Raw genomic sequence first — 19,141 nt, forward strand, 5'->3', positions numbered from 1 at the left:
TTATTGTATATGATTAATTAAAATCTTTACAAATTTCCCCAAAAATAAAAGTATATCTTTACATTCACAATTAAAACCAGACTACATTGATGGGATTCCGTTGGTTATTAGCTAAAGTGCAGGTGTTTAAACATCAGCATATAATGTTATGAATGCATTATAGAGATATTCATTGAATACATCTTTTTCATTGTTAGAACCATGTATGTCTTTAGACCTTACTGTTATAGAGTCACTCCCACTTGAGTGAATGGTAAACATGAAAGACATACTATAAGTGAGTCAACACAATGTGAAACTAAAATATACTCTGCCAACAAGCTGGATAATTAGAAACCCCTGAAAAATAGCAGGTTCCTGGAAAAAAGTGCAATTATACAGTAAAGTGTAATTTAAAAGCCAACTTCTGAGGTTCTGCTAACTAAATCGTCTCTTAATAAGTTTTACGTTGAGTCCATTTATTACATGAATGAGTCAGCTAGGCCATGCCGGCTTGGTCATACTTCTTTGTTTTCCTCCAGATTGGCTTGCCGTAAAAGTTTTCTTACTTCTGCCAGGTATTTTACCACCCGGCAGGCCAATATTATAGAGGAAACTTCCAACCAGCATATCACGGCTTGCCTGCACATGCAAATATTTAGTTCATTAAAAATGGATTTTAAATACTGTCTCCTCAGGTCAATGACTACTGGGCATACACATAATATATGAGTTAATGATTCCTTGTAAAAGCCACATAATCGACAATGCGCTGCTTGTTGGGTGTTTTTCCAAGAAGGCTGTAGGTCTTTTGAATCATGCAAGCCCATCCGATAGACTATGTAGCTCTTTTTTAACTGTAGGCTAAAATGAGCTGTTAAATAAGCTTGCTGCTTTAGAGATTTATAAGAGTTGATGGCAGTCCACCCATGCTGACGTTTGGAAATTGCTTTTTTTATCTTGCAGAAAAGATTTCTTTTTTGCTGCATCATTAACAGCTTTACTGATGCTTGCTCTATCTGCCATATTTTCCAATGCTGTTTGTATTTCCAGCTCAGCCAGTGATGTTCTCAAATAACCTCCCCATGAGTTCGGTATTTCTTGATACATCTGGTACTTAATTTCTACCCAGCATAAACTGTTCATTGTGTCTGGATCGGAGGTGCAGCATTTATGACATAGCTTAACAAAGCCGCTCGTACCCCGGAATTTCTGATTCTGGATGCCGAATTCCAGCCGGACCTGAGCTGGCGAGGCAGACTTTGGCAGTTTCAAAAAGGCTTATAAACCTTTGTCTGAAGTTCGTTTAACAAATCACCCTCCTGTTTATGGTTCAGGCAATCTAATTTTGTATACAGTAGTCTGTATGCAAAGATTAATGATTGCTCTTTGAGTTTTATGGCCAATTTATGTTCTTTGTGTGTTATGCCCTGCCCTATTGTTATGCCAAGATATTTGTAGGACACTTGCTCTTCCACTGTTGCCCCTTTCACAAACCATTTAAACTTACATTTTTTAGTGTCAACTAGGCAAACGACTTTGGTTTTCTCTTTGTTTAGTTCCACGTTTTCCTGGTCCCAATAGGTTACTAGGTTATTTATTGCTCTTTGTAATCCAATGGGACGTTGGCTCAACACCACAATGTCATCAGCGTACTGTAAAATCAATTGTATATTTTTTTTCAATACAAGTGTGCACGATTAAAAAGTGTTTTAAAAGTATTTTACTATAAACAGTAGAGTGCAGGTTGAGGAGCCCTTTGACAGGCTCGCCTGTTTTGACAATGAAGCAGTCTCTCTCACCACTGTGCACGTCCGTGATAGAGTCTCAGGTAAACATGAATTATTGAAAGCAAAAATAACATCTTTGCACTGTTTGGAATTCCCAGCTGAAGAGTACAATGTATAATGCACTGAGTTAGCTAGGGTCGTAAGCACATGGCTAGCACTTTTCCTTTTCTTTGTCAAAGTACTGATTCCGGTTCATATTTGGCACCTTCTTTATAAAATGGAAACCAATAAGCCAATTTTTTACATAACATTCATATAACATACAGGACAACATTACCTTTAGAGTTAAAAAGGGGGGAATCCGAATTACCATGAAGGGTTAGACAATTTGACTAAGAGATTTCTCTAATCCGCATTTGGCTGGACAACCAAACAACCCCATTAAATTCATTGGGATCGATGCACAAATAATTTCTCAAGACTTACTCTAATTGTACTCTCTGCGTACTCCTGGAATTAATTAGTAAGTTAGAAGTACTTCAAAAGCATTTCAAACCTACTCCCATTAAAATATTTGTCAATTGGGGCCGATGAACAGCCATAGTTATCATTAAAGATGATGCATCAGCGTCAATGCCTAGAGTAAAGAGCGTAATTGGTACCCATCCAAGGGATCAGTGTTACTACTAATCCAAGAGGACCCTATCTAATGGCTCTACCCATCCCAAATGGGTGGGTGTAATCCCACAGTTAAAAAAACAGAAATTGGTGGGTGTAATCATACTAGAGTCAGGCCATGGATTCCACACCACAGACACCTATGGGGTAATTCACAGAACAGTTTGAGGTATTTTGTTTTAAAAGGATTTTACAGATGCATCAATGAGATTTCCAATGAGATTTCTAACAGTGAGATTTCCAACACAAGTGTGTGCAAGGCTTTTCATCAGAGACTGGTGGAAGGACTGTCCCCTTGAACAGTTCCTTTGTGATGTATCACTAATTTCTAGCAGTATGTGTTCGAAAAATCACTCCTCTCTCCATATTCTTTCTTCCCCTGTGACTAGTCTCACCAAGTGTAGGTCCAGCAATCGGAATGGCAGTGCTGTATTTAGTTACGTTTGACTCCTGCTTGGCACGTCAAGCTCCTTATGACCATGATCATGCGTTCCATGAGCTTACTATATGCATCTGACGTTTTTCTAAGGCTATGTTAATGGAGTGAACTTCAATTGCCCATGTTGGGTAAGGCAATGTGGTCTATGGTACTAATATTAACACATCCTTCTTCTCACTTCACGCATGTGGATGTTCAGCACATGAATAACTGCATAAAAACAGGCCCAATAATTAGACAATAAAGCAGGGTGGGTGAGTGGAGTGTTTGCTCCTGCTAGTGTGCCTTCCCACAGCATGCAGAGTACCTTTATTAAATGGGCATCCATGTGCCTCGCAGGACTGATAGAAGCCTGAGATGCGGACAAAAAAAGTACCTTTGTGTAGTTGGCCCTTAGATTAATGGGTGGCATCCCTGATCTATACCCCTGGCCATTCTACTATTCTACATTTGCAAGTTTCCATTAATGGCTCAATATGGGATTATCCACAGTTAGACTGGAAAGCCAGATGACATCACTTTTCATGTTTTTGTAACCTCAGCCAAGGTCAGTGGCAGGAAATATCTGCTTATAAAATTAGTACATATCCCTTGATTAGTATACATGCAAATGTATGTGCTGATTGCAGAACATGTGCGCCAGGAATGATGCATGAAAATGGAGACTTCCATTTAGGAATCAAAATAACAATACCTAGGCAACTTCAGGGTCCTGCTAAGATATCAGGTACAAAAGCACAATGATAATGGGAACACAATTGTGGTGTATAGTGAAGCAGTGTACAGGGCGAATAAGCTAATAAAACAATTTCATATAATGCAAATTTATTTAACAAATTTCACAGAAAGTATTATATTTTGAGATAATAAGAACATGTACATAAGCATCAATAAGCAAATTAATACATAAAATGTCGACACATATAACACAATTAAAAGCAATGAGCACAAATAAGGTTATGCATTTATAAAAAACAACAGCCAAGTGGATAAATAAGGAATCTCTACGCGCGTTTCGGCGTAACACACACCTTCTTCGGGAGACCACTTGTGATTTCTAAAATAGAAAGGGAAGGATAATATACATAAGCAAAAACAACACATCTGTACACTGCATGGATTTAACAAATACTGGATGAAAAGATCAGAAACTGGAATAGAGGGAGCTGGTTCATGCTGAAATAGGAAACAGTCCAAATCACCGCAACCAAAGGTGTAGGGATGCAGATACATTTGACGTGAATGCCAAAGATGATAGATTTCACATGATAGATAGTGCCCCACTCGTTGTCACTGATGCGACATCTGCAACTATTTACCTTGCGCACACCTTTGTGCAATTTTAGGTAAGGGCTATTCTAGTATCTGGTCAGCATCAACGAGTGGGGCACTATCTATCATGTGAAATCTATCATCTTTGGCATTTAGAGTTACCCCGCCACCCCCTTGCCCCTACTCACTGTTTCACTCAGATCTTGTATTCATTTAAAATAATGTTCCTTTGTTCACGTCAAATGTGTCTGCATCCCTACACCTTTGGTTGCGGTGATTTGGACTGTTTCCTCTCGAAAGCCTGTGTGAATGTTGGAGATAGGGTCTCAAATCTAGAAGAAAGGATAGTTGCTACTGAAGCAGAGGCTGCTGCCGCCACGAGCAGAATGGAATCTTTTGGAGCACAAGCAATCGATGTCCAGTGGAAGCTGGAGGACCTATAAAATAGGCAAAGAAGGAATAATCTTAGGGTCCTTGGGATTCCGGAAGGGATCGAAGGGCAGGATGTTAAAGCCTTTATAGTCAAAATTTTCGAGAAAGCTTTCCCAGATATCACCGGGTGGAATTGGACCACTGAAATTCAGAGGGCGCATAGGACACCGTTCAAACTGAGACAGAATGCCAGAGAAGGCGACAAGCCCAGAGCTATTCTAATTTATATAGGTAATTTTCTTCTGCGCCAATCCATCTCAGAGAAAGCGAGGCCAGATGCCAAAAGAACCTTTGAGGGAGGCTCCTTCTTCGTAAGGCCTGATTTTTATCACTCCACCGTTGAACGGCGTTGGAGACTAAGACAATTAATTAAGCCTTTCCAGGACAAAAGAGTACAGGTCTATCTTATCAATCCTGCCCAGTTAAAAGTAATTCATTTAGGCAAGACCATATACTTCTCTTCGGAAATCAAAGCTCGGGAGTTTCTGGACTCAATATAGTATGGTACATAACTTACATAGCTTAGCGGGGGGCAGGGTATGACTTCCGAATCTGAGTCTAAGTCTGAGTCTAAGTTTAAGTTTCATAGAGTTAAGGGTGTCACGATAAGGTGGTTCATGGTCCATTTTTGAGGTTGAGGATGAGGCCTAATAAGTAGTCCGCATAGTGTCCACTGCTGGGTTGCACCCATCACACGCACAGACTTAGACTGCGCGCTTCACTGGGGAGCGGGTTGGGGTCAGGGGGGTTAGGGGGGGACAAGGTTTGGAGTGGGGGGGCGGGCAAAGGGAAAAGCAAAAAGGAAAAAGAAAGTTCATGCAATAAATGTGTTTCTTAATATAAATGAGATGCTCAAAGTGGATATGCATATTCATGAAAAGCTTAGGAGGAAATGCGATTGGTTAGCGTGCTGGCTTTGTTCCCTACAGGGCTATGTCAAGGATTAGGGTAATTAGCCTCAATACAGGCGGTCTGAGTAATTGGAAAAAGAGGGGAAGGTTCGAGGAGTATGTAAAATTAATAGGGCCGACTTTATATGTTTACAAGAGACCCACCTACCTTGGAAAAAGAAACACTGGCTAAATCTAAGGGGGTATGAAATCCTGTCCTGTTCCTCACAGACATCAACGGTAAAGGGGGTAGCTATTATGGGCCGGGTAGGTCTGGGAGGAGTAAAAAAATCAAAGGCCGATGTATTGGGAAGATGGGCAATATGCGAATTGAAACTAGGCATAACTCTATGTTCAGTATACGGCTCTAACCTGGACGACCCGGGGGTGATGGATCACATAGAGAGGGAACTTACTAACTGGCCTTCACCTATAGTAATGTGTGGCGATCTCAACATCTCAGCAGATTTCACAGGTGATACCCCAGCCCCGGGTATTCAGGGCTGTATCCTCTATAATTCAATCTTATGGGCTGAGGGATGTGTGGGGTAGCCTAAAGAAAGATGAACCCGGGTTCACATACTTCTCACACCCATTTAACAAACATATAAAACTGGACTATTTTTTAATATCAGCAACTTGTCTCCCTAACGCAGAAATTGCAATGCTTCCCAGGTTAATATCGGATCACAATCCCCTTGTTCTCACCATGATCGTTAATAAACAAAGGGAGAAAATCAGACCCTGGACTTTTGATAGAAAGATTTTAACGGATAGTAATTACTTAGCACATATAAAGAACTGGTCCCAGTCTTTCTTTGATGCGAATAGATACAGTGCATCCCGTGTCATGGTCTGGGATAGTTTCAAAGCTGGCCTGAGGGGAGAGACAATTAGCTTTTCGGGTCGGATGTGGAAAGAAGTTAAGGAAGACAGAGAGCGTCTCTTGGTTAAACTGGCGGGGGCAGAGGAACAACACAGGAGAGACGTTTGCCATGGGATTCAGGATACTCAGAGCTTAGAAAGGCTTAATAGCATGAAGGCAGACATCCAACGGCAATTGGCTAAAAAAGCTGCAGCAGAATATCAGACCCGTAGAGCCGGAATGTACGAAACAGGGGAGAATGCAGGTAGGGCTCTAGCGCTACGGATAAGACAAGCTACATCAAAAAATACTATCACTGAAATTAAAGAAGGTGATCAGATTTATAATAAACCAACTGAAATTCTTGAAGTTTTTAGGAGGTTTTATCAGGATCTTTATAAGGAAGAGATGGATATAGATGATCCGGGTATAAACTGGCAGGATACAGGCACTAAACTCACGTCTAGCGAGAGTGAATCTTTGGAGCAGAATATCACTATGGATGAGCTTTCTCAGGCACTAAAAGATCTACCAGCAGGTAGGGCAGCAGGGCCTGATGCCATACCCCTGGAGGTCTATAAACACCTGAAGGAAGAAACGGCACCCCTTCTGTTAGATTTATTCAATGGGGTTATAAATACTGGGGTTATACCAGAATCTTGTACCAAAACCAATATAGTGGTATTCCACAAAAAAGGGAAACCCAAGGAAAGTCCCGGTTCTTACCGGCCCATATCGTTAATAAATAGCGATAACAAATTATATGCAAAAATAATGGCTACACGGTTGGGGAGGATTATTGCGACTCTCGTCTCTCCCTGGCAGCATGGCTTTGTCCCTGGCAGGGATACTACTGACCATATTAGAAGAGCCATAACCCTGTTCGACATCCATGCTGCTGGTGGGGGGGGGGCTGCAATGATCCTCCTCGACGCGGAAAACGCGTTCGACCGTGTCAGGTGGAGCTTTCTTTGGAAAGTAATGGCAGATAGAGGATTTGGTCCCAGATTCTTGCAGGCAATTAAGGCTATGTACTTTAATCCAACTGCTAGCATCCAGCTTATGGGCGAAAGCTCCAGGCAGATCCATATTACGAGAGGTACGAGACAAGGGTGTCCGTGCTCACCCATCCTTTTCGCACTATACATAGACCCCCTAATTACTCTTATAAAGAACAACATTAATATAAAGCCAGTTGTCATTAATGGATTTCACACCAAAATCCTCGCATATGCGGACGACTTAGCCATAACCACTACTGATCCCGACAGTGCCATGAGGGGAATAATTAGTATCACATCTGACTTTGGGAGGCTATCTGGATACCGACTTAATGTGGCAAAAACACAGGTACTATGTTCAAGAAATATAGTCAAACTTGATGACAGATACGTAGATTCAGTAGTATACTTAGGAATAACAATTAATGCCCAGCCAAGGGAAATCATCAAAGACAATTTCTTGCCATTACTGGAAAAGATGAAACAGGACTTAAAAAGAATTGATACCCTCCATCTGTCAATCATAGGTAAGGTCAATGTTATTAAAATGACAATGTTCCCGAAGATCCTATATAAATTTAGGTCTATCCCCTTTAAAGTAGACGGCATATTGATCGAGGAAATGGAGGCAATTTTTATGAACTTTGTCTGGCAATATGGCAAGGTGAGGAGATGAATCAAACTCATGTCTCTACCCCAGGAAAAGGGTGGGTTAGGAATACCTACTCTTAAGTTCTACAATTGGTCTTGCCTTCTTACAGAAATGGCTATACTCTTTTTTCCTGATGATATGCCACACAGTCAGGGAGATATTCCATCTATTTATCAGCTGGCTCTAGGGAGTGAAGCACACAGGGTATTGCTAAGGAAATACGATAAACGCTTTTATAAGGCATTAGGCTATAAAATACTGGAAGATATCTGGGGGTTATGGTCTTCTGTACAGAAGAATCAGAGCATTCCAAAGTTTAATAAACATACTTTACTCTGGAAATCAGGACTATTCCCGCACTTAAGTAGAGATGGCCCTTGGAGATATTGGGAAAGACAGGGAATCAGTACTCTAGGTCAAGTGATGATAAAGGATGTTTTGAGGCCCCTTGAACTTCTGAAGTCACGATACTCACTTCAAGGCTGCCAAGAGTTCAAATATATGCAGTTGGCCAACACAATAAAATCAAAAAGACCCAGCATAAACATATCGAAAGACTGTAGACTATTAGATTATATGAAGGGAGGTGGTTGCAGCATTAGGTCAATGTACGGGTTATTCTTGGAAACGCTTCCCGATGACATGCTCAAGACACAGGCTGCCTGGGTTGATAAATTGAGAGATCCTGACATTGATTTGGATAGAGCTATCCTAATGGATAAAAGGTTCCTACGCTCCTCAAATCTAAGAGCACAGCACTTTAAGACTCTCTTCAACTTATACTATACGCCGACAAAACTGTATGAATGGGGAAAGAGAGCGGATAACAACTGTCCTAGATGTGGAAATGGGCCTACTGATGCTCTACATATGTTTTGTAGTTGTGGGAAATTAGGGCCTATTAAAAAGGAAATTGAAAAGTTCTTAGAGGGGCTGCTAGCTGTCAAAATAGACCTATCCCCTACACTTTTAATAATCGGGTGTGATGCTAAACTGGGTTTAAGTACAGAGTCCGAGGCACTTGTTTTTATATCGACAGCTGTTTTTAGAATACTAATTGCTGCTGCATGGAAGGATGTTGAGGCCCCAACCTTCCAAATGTGGATGTGTAGGATGCTCGGGATCTATAACATCGAGTCAGAGTTGTATGCCCTAAAGGGAGCGAAATCCAGGGAAATGGGACTAAGGATTTGGGCGCCCGTGGCATTATGGAGGCGGCTAAAAAATGGGGGTCTGTAGTTCTTCTAACACTTAATGTTGACATTACTAACGCATCTATTGTATTTATGGCCCTATGTTTTAACAGCTGAGCTTTTACTCTTATTATGTGTATTTATCTTCCTGCATGTATATTTATATTCCTGTGTTAATATCTACTGCTGTGTATAGAGTACATTATATTGTCATGAACTTTCAATAAAAAAAAAATACAAAAAAAAAGCAAAAGTGCTGAATTCTACATTTCGCGTTTCTAGTTACTTACTTTGAATCACTACATAGGGGCGGATTAGGATGTTGGGTGGAAAGCCTCAAACCGCAGGTCGGAGCTTTTACAACTGACATCCTTAGTTTAAACTCCAACTGCTTTATTACAAAGAAGGCAATTGGAGTTTAAACTGGCTGGTCATTTTGTCCCATCGGCCAGTTGGAGGCTGCTCATAATCCCTTTAGGACAGCGTTTACACCATCGGGATTATGATGTCAGTTTTAGACGGGCTTTCCATGTTGGGCTTTCCATCATGGAAAGCCTGTTGGAAAGCGACTTAGGGGGCACTTAGCAGGGTTCCCACCCCTCATCGGCATCCAATTGGAGGCCTTTGGGGCACCTATGGTTCCCCCCTGTAAATCCCTGCACCTGCCACTCAATGCAGTGATTCAAAGAAACTCTTATTTCCCCTAGGGAGCTTGTACTGCAGCCGTTTTCCGACCGCAGCACAAGCTCCCATAGAGAAATGGGAGTTTCCAACTGCACCATGTGCGGTCACATCGTAATATGGGCTGTGGAACCGCCAGCCTATGGTCGGTCGGTTCTCACACTGAGATGGTCCCATAGTGTTTAACCATTGCTGCATGTATCTCTTCTCCCAGCCAGTTTGTCCTTTGTCTGCCGATCTAAAAATCTGGTCCAGGCTTGATTTCATAGAAACATGGTAGTATCCTGTGATCCTCAGTGGAGTTATTTATCCACCATTCAAATGTATATTACTGGTAATCAGTCAAGCTCTATTTCCATACTTTAGCCCCAAAATGATAATCAAGCAGTTTAAAGGTTGTCTGATTAAATGTGGTTTAAAATAAAAAATATATAATTCTTGATAATGTTTATTCTCGTACTTATCTCCCGGATGTTCCTAACAATTATATAAAAGCCTCTGCAATAATGACGGTGTGAAAAACATTTGTTTGACGATTAAGGACTGGCCCTTCTAGTCGAATCGGCAAGAAATATTGCAGAGAGCTGGACTATACATCTTAGACACATCCTTTAATAATTTTAGTTTTTGAAGGGGTGACTCATTTACTAGTACAAAAACTGAAATTCTGAATTGATCATGTAGTGCAGTGGTCTCAAACTTTTGACTCCTGAGGACCCCCACTGAGTCACTACTGGAAACTGGGACCCTTAAGCAAGTTGTGCTATTTAAACTTCAAACATTAAAACAGTAATTCACAAACAAAATACACAAACAAGTTCACGCCAAACAAATACTGGAATTGCTAAAGATTTTATTTTATATTGAAAAAATGTGCAAAAATCAAAATATTTCAATGAGAAGGATGGTGTTGCACCGCAGGGACTAACTATTCAATGTTTGGGTATGGGTATTGGGCGGTATGAGCCTGCTGCTCCTGCCAGGGCCGGATGGAATACCCAAAGCAGCCCTGAAAATGTTGTCAGACCAGTCCCCGTAAGGTGCCACCAAAGTGCAACGAGTGAGCCTGGCCACTACAAAAGAGACATTGGGGGGCTCTCCCCCAAGAAAATAAGGGACCCAAATGAAATTGGTGCATTCTACAACACATTTATCATTATTTATTGAATTGTATTAGCTTGTAAAGCATAAACGTATTGTGATGACCTTACTGTGCACCAGGATTCGACAATCTTTGTTGCACACCGTCCAACAGTGCCTCCTATCTCCATAGCCCCTGTCACATGTAATTGATTTGTTTTATAGAACATCTTATAGTAGTGCAGGGAGTCGGAGCACTTTAGATCACACACATACAGAGACAATGAATCTTACATGTGTGAGTCAGTGTGTAGAAAATGTTACGTAAGGCAAAAGGGACTACCAAGTGTAGAGTTCACTGGTGATTAGTGCTTGCTCTGGAGAAGCACAAACTCAGGATTCTGAACATAAGACAGTGGTTAGCGTTGGCTTTAATATTAAAAATTGTTATGTCTACCCGACTAAATCTTTTTTAACAGCATCAGGCTAATGAAAGACTGGCAAAAACATAACTTACTAACTTGTACCATGCAGTTTGCATGCAGCTCTTTGATGGCAGTTCATATTTCTGTGCTATGTTGCGATTGTAACTTATGAACTGCACAGTAACAACATAATCTCTGTGACAAAACTTTAATCCACTGAGCTATACACGTACAAATATAGTTTTTTTAAAGCATGGTACACGCTCTTTGCAGCAAGCATATTAACCCTCAACGCTACCTTAGATAAGTCAATGCTGCCGCTGGACAAAACTCCCATCTCTCTCCAGCAGGTACATTATTCACTGGAGTTATCTTGACACTTTTACTGTTGCCTGAAAACTGATGATTATACAAGGAGCTTTGCAGTGCTTTTAAAATTGCTGCCTGCGGACCCCCTCTGAATGTGTCACAGATCCCTGGGGGTCTGCGGATCCCAGTTTGGGAACAACTGATGTAGTGTATTCGTTTGGAATGTGTTTTTTTCCCATTTGTCATCTTCTGATTCAAAAATACGCCCGTTAGTTCAGGATTTTGGCATATTCTATTGGAAGGGCAGTTTGGGTGGTTCTTTTATTCCCACTGTAAGGTCCATTAAACACTTCATATAGGTTGAACTTCAAATCTTCAACTTCAAAATGTTCTCTGGGGCTATGGGGGTTACAATGTTATTACTGTGGTATCTCATGGCCAAGACATTTTCTGAATAAAACATTCAACGTTCTGCTAACTTTACAAATACAATTGATCAGCTTTGAATGTGGTTAATCTCAAGGTGATTTTGCTTAAAGTTATATCAGGGATTTGCAAAAGACCCTATCTTTCCTAATGGCGATGCCTGCCAGTTATAGTGCGTTTGAAGAAAAGATTTAGAACTATTCACTTTTCTGTGTGCAGATTACCCTATTTGATATATACAGTGAAAGTGGGCATTTCTTTCAAATTACATATGCGTAGAATTCTGTAAATTTTACAAAATAAATTAAATGAATTAATTCCAGTAAAAAATGTTGGCTTTAAATGAAAAAACTTTTTGAAAATAATGCTTGTTATCATACAGTTTTATGAGCATGTAGTTAGCTACTCTGAAAATGTGCTCCAAGGTCACTGTTATGGTATTTAACGTACTGCTCATGCATACTAGATATTGTTTTAATGTGTTTATTATATTGGTTGCATTCTTTCACTTCTTGAACTCCTATTATTTTTAGATGTGGAAGTTTTGTATAAGAACACAAATGGACATGTGGTTAGACTTAATGTAGAAACCAATGAAACTACAATACTCCTGGAAAATTCAACTTTTGTAAGTATTTTTTCTCTTGATTGTTTGAGCAATTTTAAGCCCTTTAAACTACACTATTACAATCAAAATGTTGTATTATGAATAAGTGGTTCATTTATCAGGTGCAAACTATGGAGAATTATGGATTTATTTCACATAGGTTTCTGTACCTATAAAATAGAGATCAATATGTTTTAGCACAAAAAGATCTGGGGCAGAAAAGCTTGTAAGGGAGCTCTAAAACCATGCTCTGAGTACCAACATTTATTACAAGAGGTGTAACAACAATGCCTTTATTACAAGTCTTAAAAAGAGCAGTGTTTTACAGAAGACATAGTGAGGTTACAAAAAAACTTTTTTTAGATGCACATATAATCATGCACACGGATTTTACATTAACGAACTTGGCTGTTTGAAGCTAAAAAGATATACATGTTCATCATAATTTTAAGTGATATTCTTCAATTCCTAATACAATTCTATGTGGCAAAGACGTGAATGAGTATCGTACATTTGTACTACAACTTTCCTTCAATTAATATTGCATCCAGAACAATACAGTTTGTTACACATGTACACTGCAAAACTCTACATTCTGTAGCAAAATTTGCTGTCATTTTACAAGAATCACACAATTGTGTTCCGTGTACCTTTCCAGTTTTTTAAATTATTCAATTTTTACAACCATCATCATATTCACTCTTTCTGGTTGAAGAATCACAAACTTCTGAATCTAAGGTTTAGGCACGAATTCATTTTTTCTAGTCTTTTTGCCTGTGTATGTACATTGATGACATTAGGATGACACATGATTTATTTTGTGTAAAGGTACAGCTATTTCAGAAATTCCAGCTACATTTTGAAATTGGTTGGGGCCTGAAGGCTTTTTTGTGTCATGTTAGGAATTTCTAGTGTTGGCTTCAATTTATCCTTAATCAGTTCCCATAAACAGTTCATTTTGATGGTGCTTATCTTCATAATACAAATCAGTAGCCAACTTCATAAAGGTGATTTGCAATATCCTCATTATGTACAGCAGGAGGTACTTTATCCTTTATAATATGTGGTCACACCATCAGCTTTCCCACAATGCACTTAAATCCTTGGTGCATAGCTCTTTCATATGAAAGAGAGAGCATGCTTGTAAACATGAAGAACAGAAATAGAGTCACTCACGCTAAATTAAATACATCACGTTGTCAGCTAGTTGGTGAAACAATTATTATAGGCAGTTGAATAGATTTCATATTGGATTTCTGTTGTTTTGGTCTTGTTTTTCTCATAAAAATATATTCTATTTTTCTATCCCTTTGTGGAATATGTCTATGGTGTTTTCATTGTGTTACTGTGTGTGTGCCTTACACACATATTTTACACAATGCCTCTTTAGATAAACCTGACTGCTCTGTTCCCCTCTAAAAGAAGGTGAGCACAGATTATCTTTTAGTGTGCATCTTGCTTACCCCAACTAGAGTGATGGATCCTGCTTCTAGAGGGCCCATACTCAGATAACCAGAAACCTTACAACGAGGAGTAACTACTACCCGGAGCAGTTAGCCACAAAAAGGCATCATCCAAATGCAGGACCACCATATGAGTCCTTTGATGTAAACGAATACCCCAGTTCAGCCAATGAGCTTGTACTAGAAAGGACAATTTCTCTGTAGTTATTACAAATAAAATAGGTGTCATGTACCTCTTCTAATTTGCTATACAGCCCTGCTGACTCTAGCCATTGGCTGTAAAAATAGCGGCTACATGTCAGCGTCTGTCCCATCATTCACGTCTTTATCAGCACTTTAAACTAATAACACCACATTAGCGTGTTAAAAACCTTTTCTACATCTAGGGAGGTCACTGCTTATAGCTCTTCAGATGAGTGTCCATACCATGAAACTGTTGCCATAATTTAATGTGTGTTTTTCTACCTGGTGCAAAACGCATTGGTCGTAATGTACCATGCTGATATGGAATTAATCAGTTGTTGATAACCTTATCCAATATCTTGCATTCTGTATTCAGTATTGATAGTGGTTGATGTGACTTGTACAATTATCATCATCTCCCTAGTTGACAAAGGTAACAACTGTAGGTTGTAGGCCTCTATGTACATAGTATGAAGCCTATCAGCAAATTGCTTTATATGTGGTGTAAAATCCAGAAGGTTGGATTGCATTCTTAATCTCCGGTTGGTGTAAGCCTGAATTTGGTGTTAGTGTTTGTTTGAGGGCTCAGAATTCCTCTGTTAATTTAATTGAGTTTGTTGCTGTGCAGTGATATAATTGTTTTGGTAATAAGTTGTGAAGTAGTAAATGCTTCCTTTATTTCAGATGGGGAGTTTACTCAACTCCACAGTGCATGTTTTTAGTACATTTTAGCAATCAAGGAACCTCTCATTTGACCAGTCAAGCCAAGTTCACATACTCTTATAGTCCAGACAGCGAAGACTGTCCTTCAACATATTGAATTTCTTTTTATTCTCTAGGAGCTCTGCCTTACTCTTGTCATTCACAACCATGGATTTGTCTAATGTGTGGATTGTTTGTTTAGCTGCTGGAAATTCTTTGTTCAAAGTCATTCCAATCTCTTCAGCCATTTTAATGCATATACTCCTAATTATAGCCCTGAAGGCACCTTGCATTTAACTGGATACTGTGCACTAAATTTTGAAGTTGAAGTTGAAGTTGAAGAACTGTGGCTCTCCAAGGGGGATCAAGCAGAGCATTAGATTGAAGCTTCCATGTGGGTATCTCTGACACTGCCGTGACCCACTGTAGCGAGAGCAAAAGTACCTTGTGTATCTCATGCACAGCTGAGTAATATGAGTATTCTCAGCTCTCTGGGTGCATTTCTTTCCATAGGTCTAGGAACCCCATTGACTTAACCATTATTGAAATTTGCAAGACAATGTCCCGCACATGTAGCTTGCAAAGGTTCAATTAAAAGTTCCTTCACAAAATTGAATACAAAATTATAATCTCCTACCCTAAGGTCCAGATCATCTGTGTTTCTAGATTGATTTAGTGATAATACTTCTAGAAAATCTGGTTGCCCTATGTTTTGAGGATACACTGTTGCAATGGCCAAGGAATTGCCATCTAAAGGGCCGTCTATAAACACATATCTACCCACATTGTTGTGATATGTGCCGCCTTTCACATAGGGCACCCCCAGGGTTCCCTGTGAAAATACAGTGTGTAGTGCCTTGATGTTGTCCTTTCTTTGAATAATGAATGCAGGGATTCTGTATTGCCTCATATGTAAACCCATCTCCCTAACATTCGGCATATCAAAGTATTTGCAGTCATATTTGTGCATGCAATTACATCCAGCTACCAGAAGTCATCAATATTGTATTAATTTAAGTCACCCCTACTTCTCAATACCTTCCACTGTGACATTGTCATTTCCGGTTGATATCTTCTGCTATTGTGAGTGTAACCTGTGGGTCCCTTGGTAAGTACTGATTTATCTCCTGGTAAGGATGTCTCTGATCTCCCCTCCTTAGTGTCTGGGTTTCTCTCATCCTCTTGCTGAGTTGGACCTCTACTTGTATGCAATCGTTCACCATTTTCGCCCATTTACTGCCTGCTTGTTCTTTTGTTGGGCCTCCTGGTGGATGGTGGGGGTATTGATACTTGTTCTACTTCATCAGTCTCCTTGCCTGAATCCTTTGCATATGAGTTGTGTCATGTTCTCTTCTTTCCAGCCCTGCTCATGCTGCTTCTTAAGTTAGAAAGAATTGTATTTTTCATCTGGGATAGCACAGTGTTTTGCTGGGTATATCAGTCCATAAGTGATTTAGAGAGCCCTCATAGCTTGCTTAAGTTCCGGAACACTGTTATCTTTTTGTTGCACCATAGTGGTGAAATCTGGAAAGACATGCATTTTTCGGCCATATATTCCCATTGGCCATGTTTCTTTGTCACTTGCAACATGTCATCTGTGTCAAAATAGTTGATCAAAATCACCACCATTGGTGTTGAGGGTGCCACTGGAAGTGAAGAGTAAACTGTAAACCAAGTAAATCAAGAAGGTGCCAAGAATTACAGTGTTCATCAGCCATTCTGGAAGGAATAATACTGTGCTCAGGTATTCAATCCTCCCAAAAAGCACCACAATAATAATATTACTACAACTGGATCACCCATCAGCATCTTCAGCTCTGTCATACAGAATTTGTGCAGTTTTTAAGTTGTTATTACAATTCGCAGACCAATGGTTTCATCACAACTATTGTAGATTTATTTTCTGACACTCTGTATTAGACCTTCCTGTGGTCAGTGCATAAAAGGATCACAGCCAGTGCGGCAGCATCATTTTTATTCTCAAGGGCAGTTCTGGATCCTAGAACAGCTTGCAGAATGGTGTAAAACGTATCCTCTGTATGAAATGGGGAGGATCTGACTAATGCATGCACATTGCCTTCATTGCCATCAATAAAAACTGTTGCAGGTTGTTCTATCACAGTTCCACTCCATGTGGCGTTATCACCCATATCTGTGGCTGGTGTTGGCCTCATAGTGACCATGTGAATTACTGACTCAGAGGCTTAGTGCTTTTATTTGTAATGGTAGAAGGCTACAGCAAATACATATGTTCAGTTTTTAGCTCATTCTATACAGGCAAGCCCGTCAGCATCAAAGATGATATGCAACAGTGGATCAAATGAATGCCCAATTATTGTGGAACATTACATTTTCACAACTGTTACAGTGTCATTTTACCATTCTATTTTTTTAAAATCTAAACCCTATATGATTTGAAATCTTTGCATTTTTTTAAGTCAATGACGTACACTTCAACATGGTTTTAATATCGCAACTGTCAACTTGCACATGTGCATTACTTTGGGTTACATATATTGCTTTTAACTTTTAATAATCATCAAAAATCCATGTTTGTGAATCATCCAAACAATATGCCAGGGTTCAAAATATAAACTATGGTTTAGGGCGCTTTTGCAAAGATGGCAGCATAACAAATTTATGGTCAATATCTTTGTAGGTTGGTGGGCGTTGAGCCAACGTTCGTGGAGAGTCTGAGGAATTATGTAAAATGTCCTGGTGCTATTCAGTACATGAATGCGTGCCTAATGGACTCAATCAGGTGGTGTTTGTCAAAAACATTGTGACAAATAGCAAAATTGTAAGCACGATACAATGGTGTTAACTTGGCTGAAAAACTAATTTACAGATGGCTGCTCTGCACCCTTACACACCACCAGTTGGCCCTAAGAGACTGTCTGCTTACCTTCATATACCAATAACTGGTTCTGCAGAGAGATCCCGTGGCCCCCAAATTGCCCACAGGCATCTCATTATGGCTACTGAATATAGTGTTATGTGTGTTAGAGAAAGGGGAACCCCTCTGGTCCCTAATGGACTCCATAGAATAGTGACATTAGCGATTGTGTGTAGTTAAGAAAGTTAATGATGTAGTATGAGCAGTCAACAGTTACTCTCTGAAGAATAAAGATGTGTAATACTGAGCTATGTGTGCGGAATCATCATTTACATGCACCCAGGCTAGGGAGAACACTACAACTAGCAACGAGATAAGGCATTTCATAAACCCCACTACCCGGAGAACCAAGAGTTCTCTTCCAGGGAGTTTGCTGAAGTCCAGCAAACTGCTCTTGCATGCCACGTGTGCCTCAGTTGAAGTGAAAAATGATCAGTTGTCGTATGTGGGATCAAAGCGCCACACCATCAAATGTAAAGCATGTACAGAAAGTGAAAGCCTTGCAGAAAGTTTGTTTGTTGTTGGAATTAATTTTGCTGGTGAAGTTTAGACAAGAGATACTGCGCCACAGCCTAACACAGAGTCCTCATTCATACAGAAAGACAAAACTACAGGCAGCAACAACCAGGTACACAGAAGCGATAAAGGCAGTGATTACTGTGTGCAAAGAAGTGCTTAAAGTGGAAACCTTTCTGACACAAAGAAATGCTAAGGGCAGTGACAAACAGGTATGGAAAGTGCAACGAGTGGTAACAGCCAGGTATAAGAGAATTATGTGAGTAAAAGCAGAGAACGCAGAGAAACATTAGAGGCAACGATAACCAGATATATAGAGAATACGATTAGGCTTACCAGTAAACAGAGTCATTGGACCGCAGCACCGGGCACCACAACCTAAGCAGTTGCACTGGGGTTGTGCTTTTTAGGCTGGTGAATCATCTTGGACTGACTGAAAGGCCATGGGCAACGGTCGGAATAGTGAAGCTTTTCAATGACTGCTGAACAGAGCGACAAATATGGCACCACCACCTTCTTAAAACCACAGTCTCCTTTTGATACTGCAAAAAACAATATTGGCAACAGATGGACTGTCTTGATCGAATCCTTTGATAATTTCATTGATGCACTAGAAGAAGTAAATGACAAAAAGATGATTAAATATCCAATACATTTGGGGGTGAAGAATTACAAGAAGTGATAAAGAAAATATCCTATAGTGATGTGCTGTTAAACACTAA

At 39.9% G+C, this 19,141-nt stretch overlaps 1 protein-coding gene across 2 annotated transcripts in view; it reads left to right on the forward strand.

Annotated features, from left to right (window-relative positions):
• DPP10 (dipeptidyl peptidase like 10) overlaps window positions 1–19,141 on the forward strand; it is a 1,755,202-nt gene that overhangs the window by 802,988 nt on the left and 933,073 nt on the right. For both annotated transcript variants that reach the window (XM_078683981.1, XM_078683980.1), the window contains exon 4: window positions 12,586–12,680. In XM_078683981.1, coding sequence (XP_078540107.1) covers window positions 12,586–12,680 — 95 coding nt within the window. The remainder of the gene's footprint in view (window positions 1–12,585; window positions 12,681–19,141) is intronic.

This window comes from Lissotriton helveticus, chromosome 3_1 (genome assembly GCF_964261635.1).
Source record: "Lissotriton helveticus chromosome 3_1, aLisHel1.1, whole genome shotgun sequence".
Classification (NCBI taxonomy): domain Eukaryota; kingdom Metazoa; phylum Chordata; class Amphibia; order Caudata; family Salamandridae; genus Lissotriton; species Lissotriton helveticus.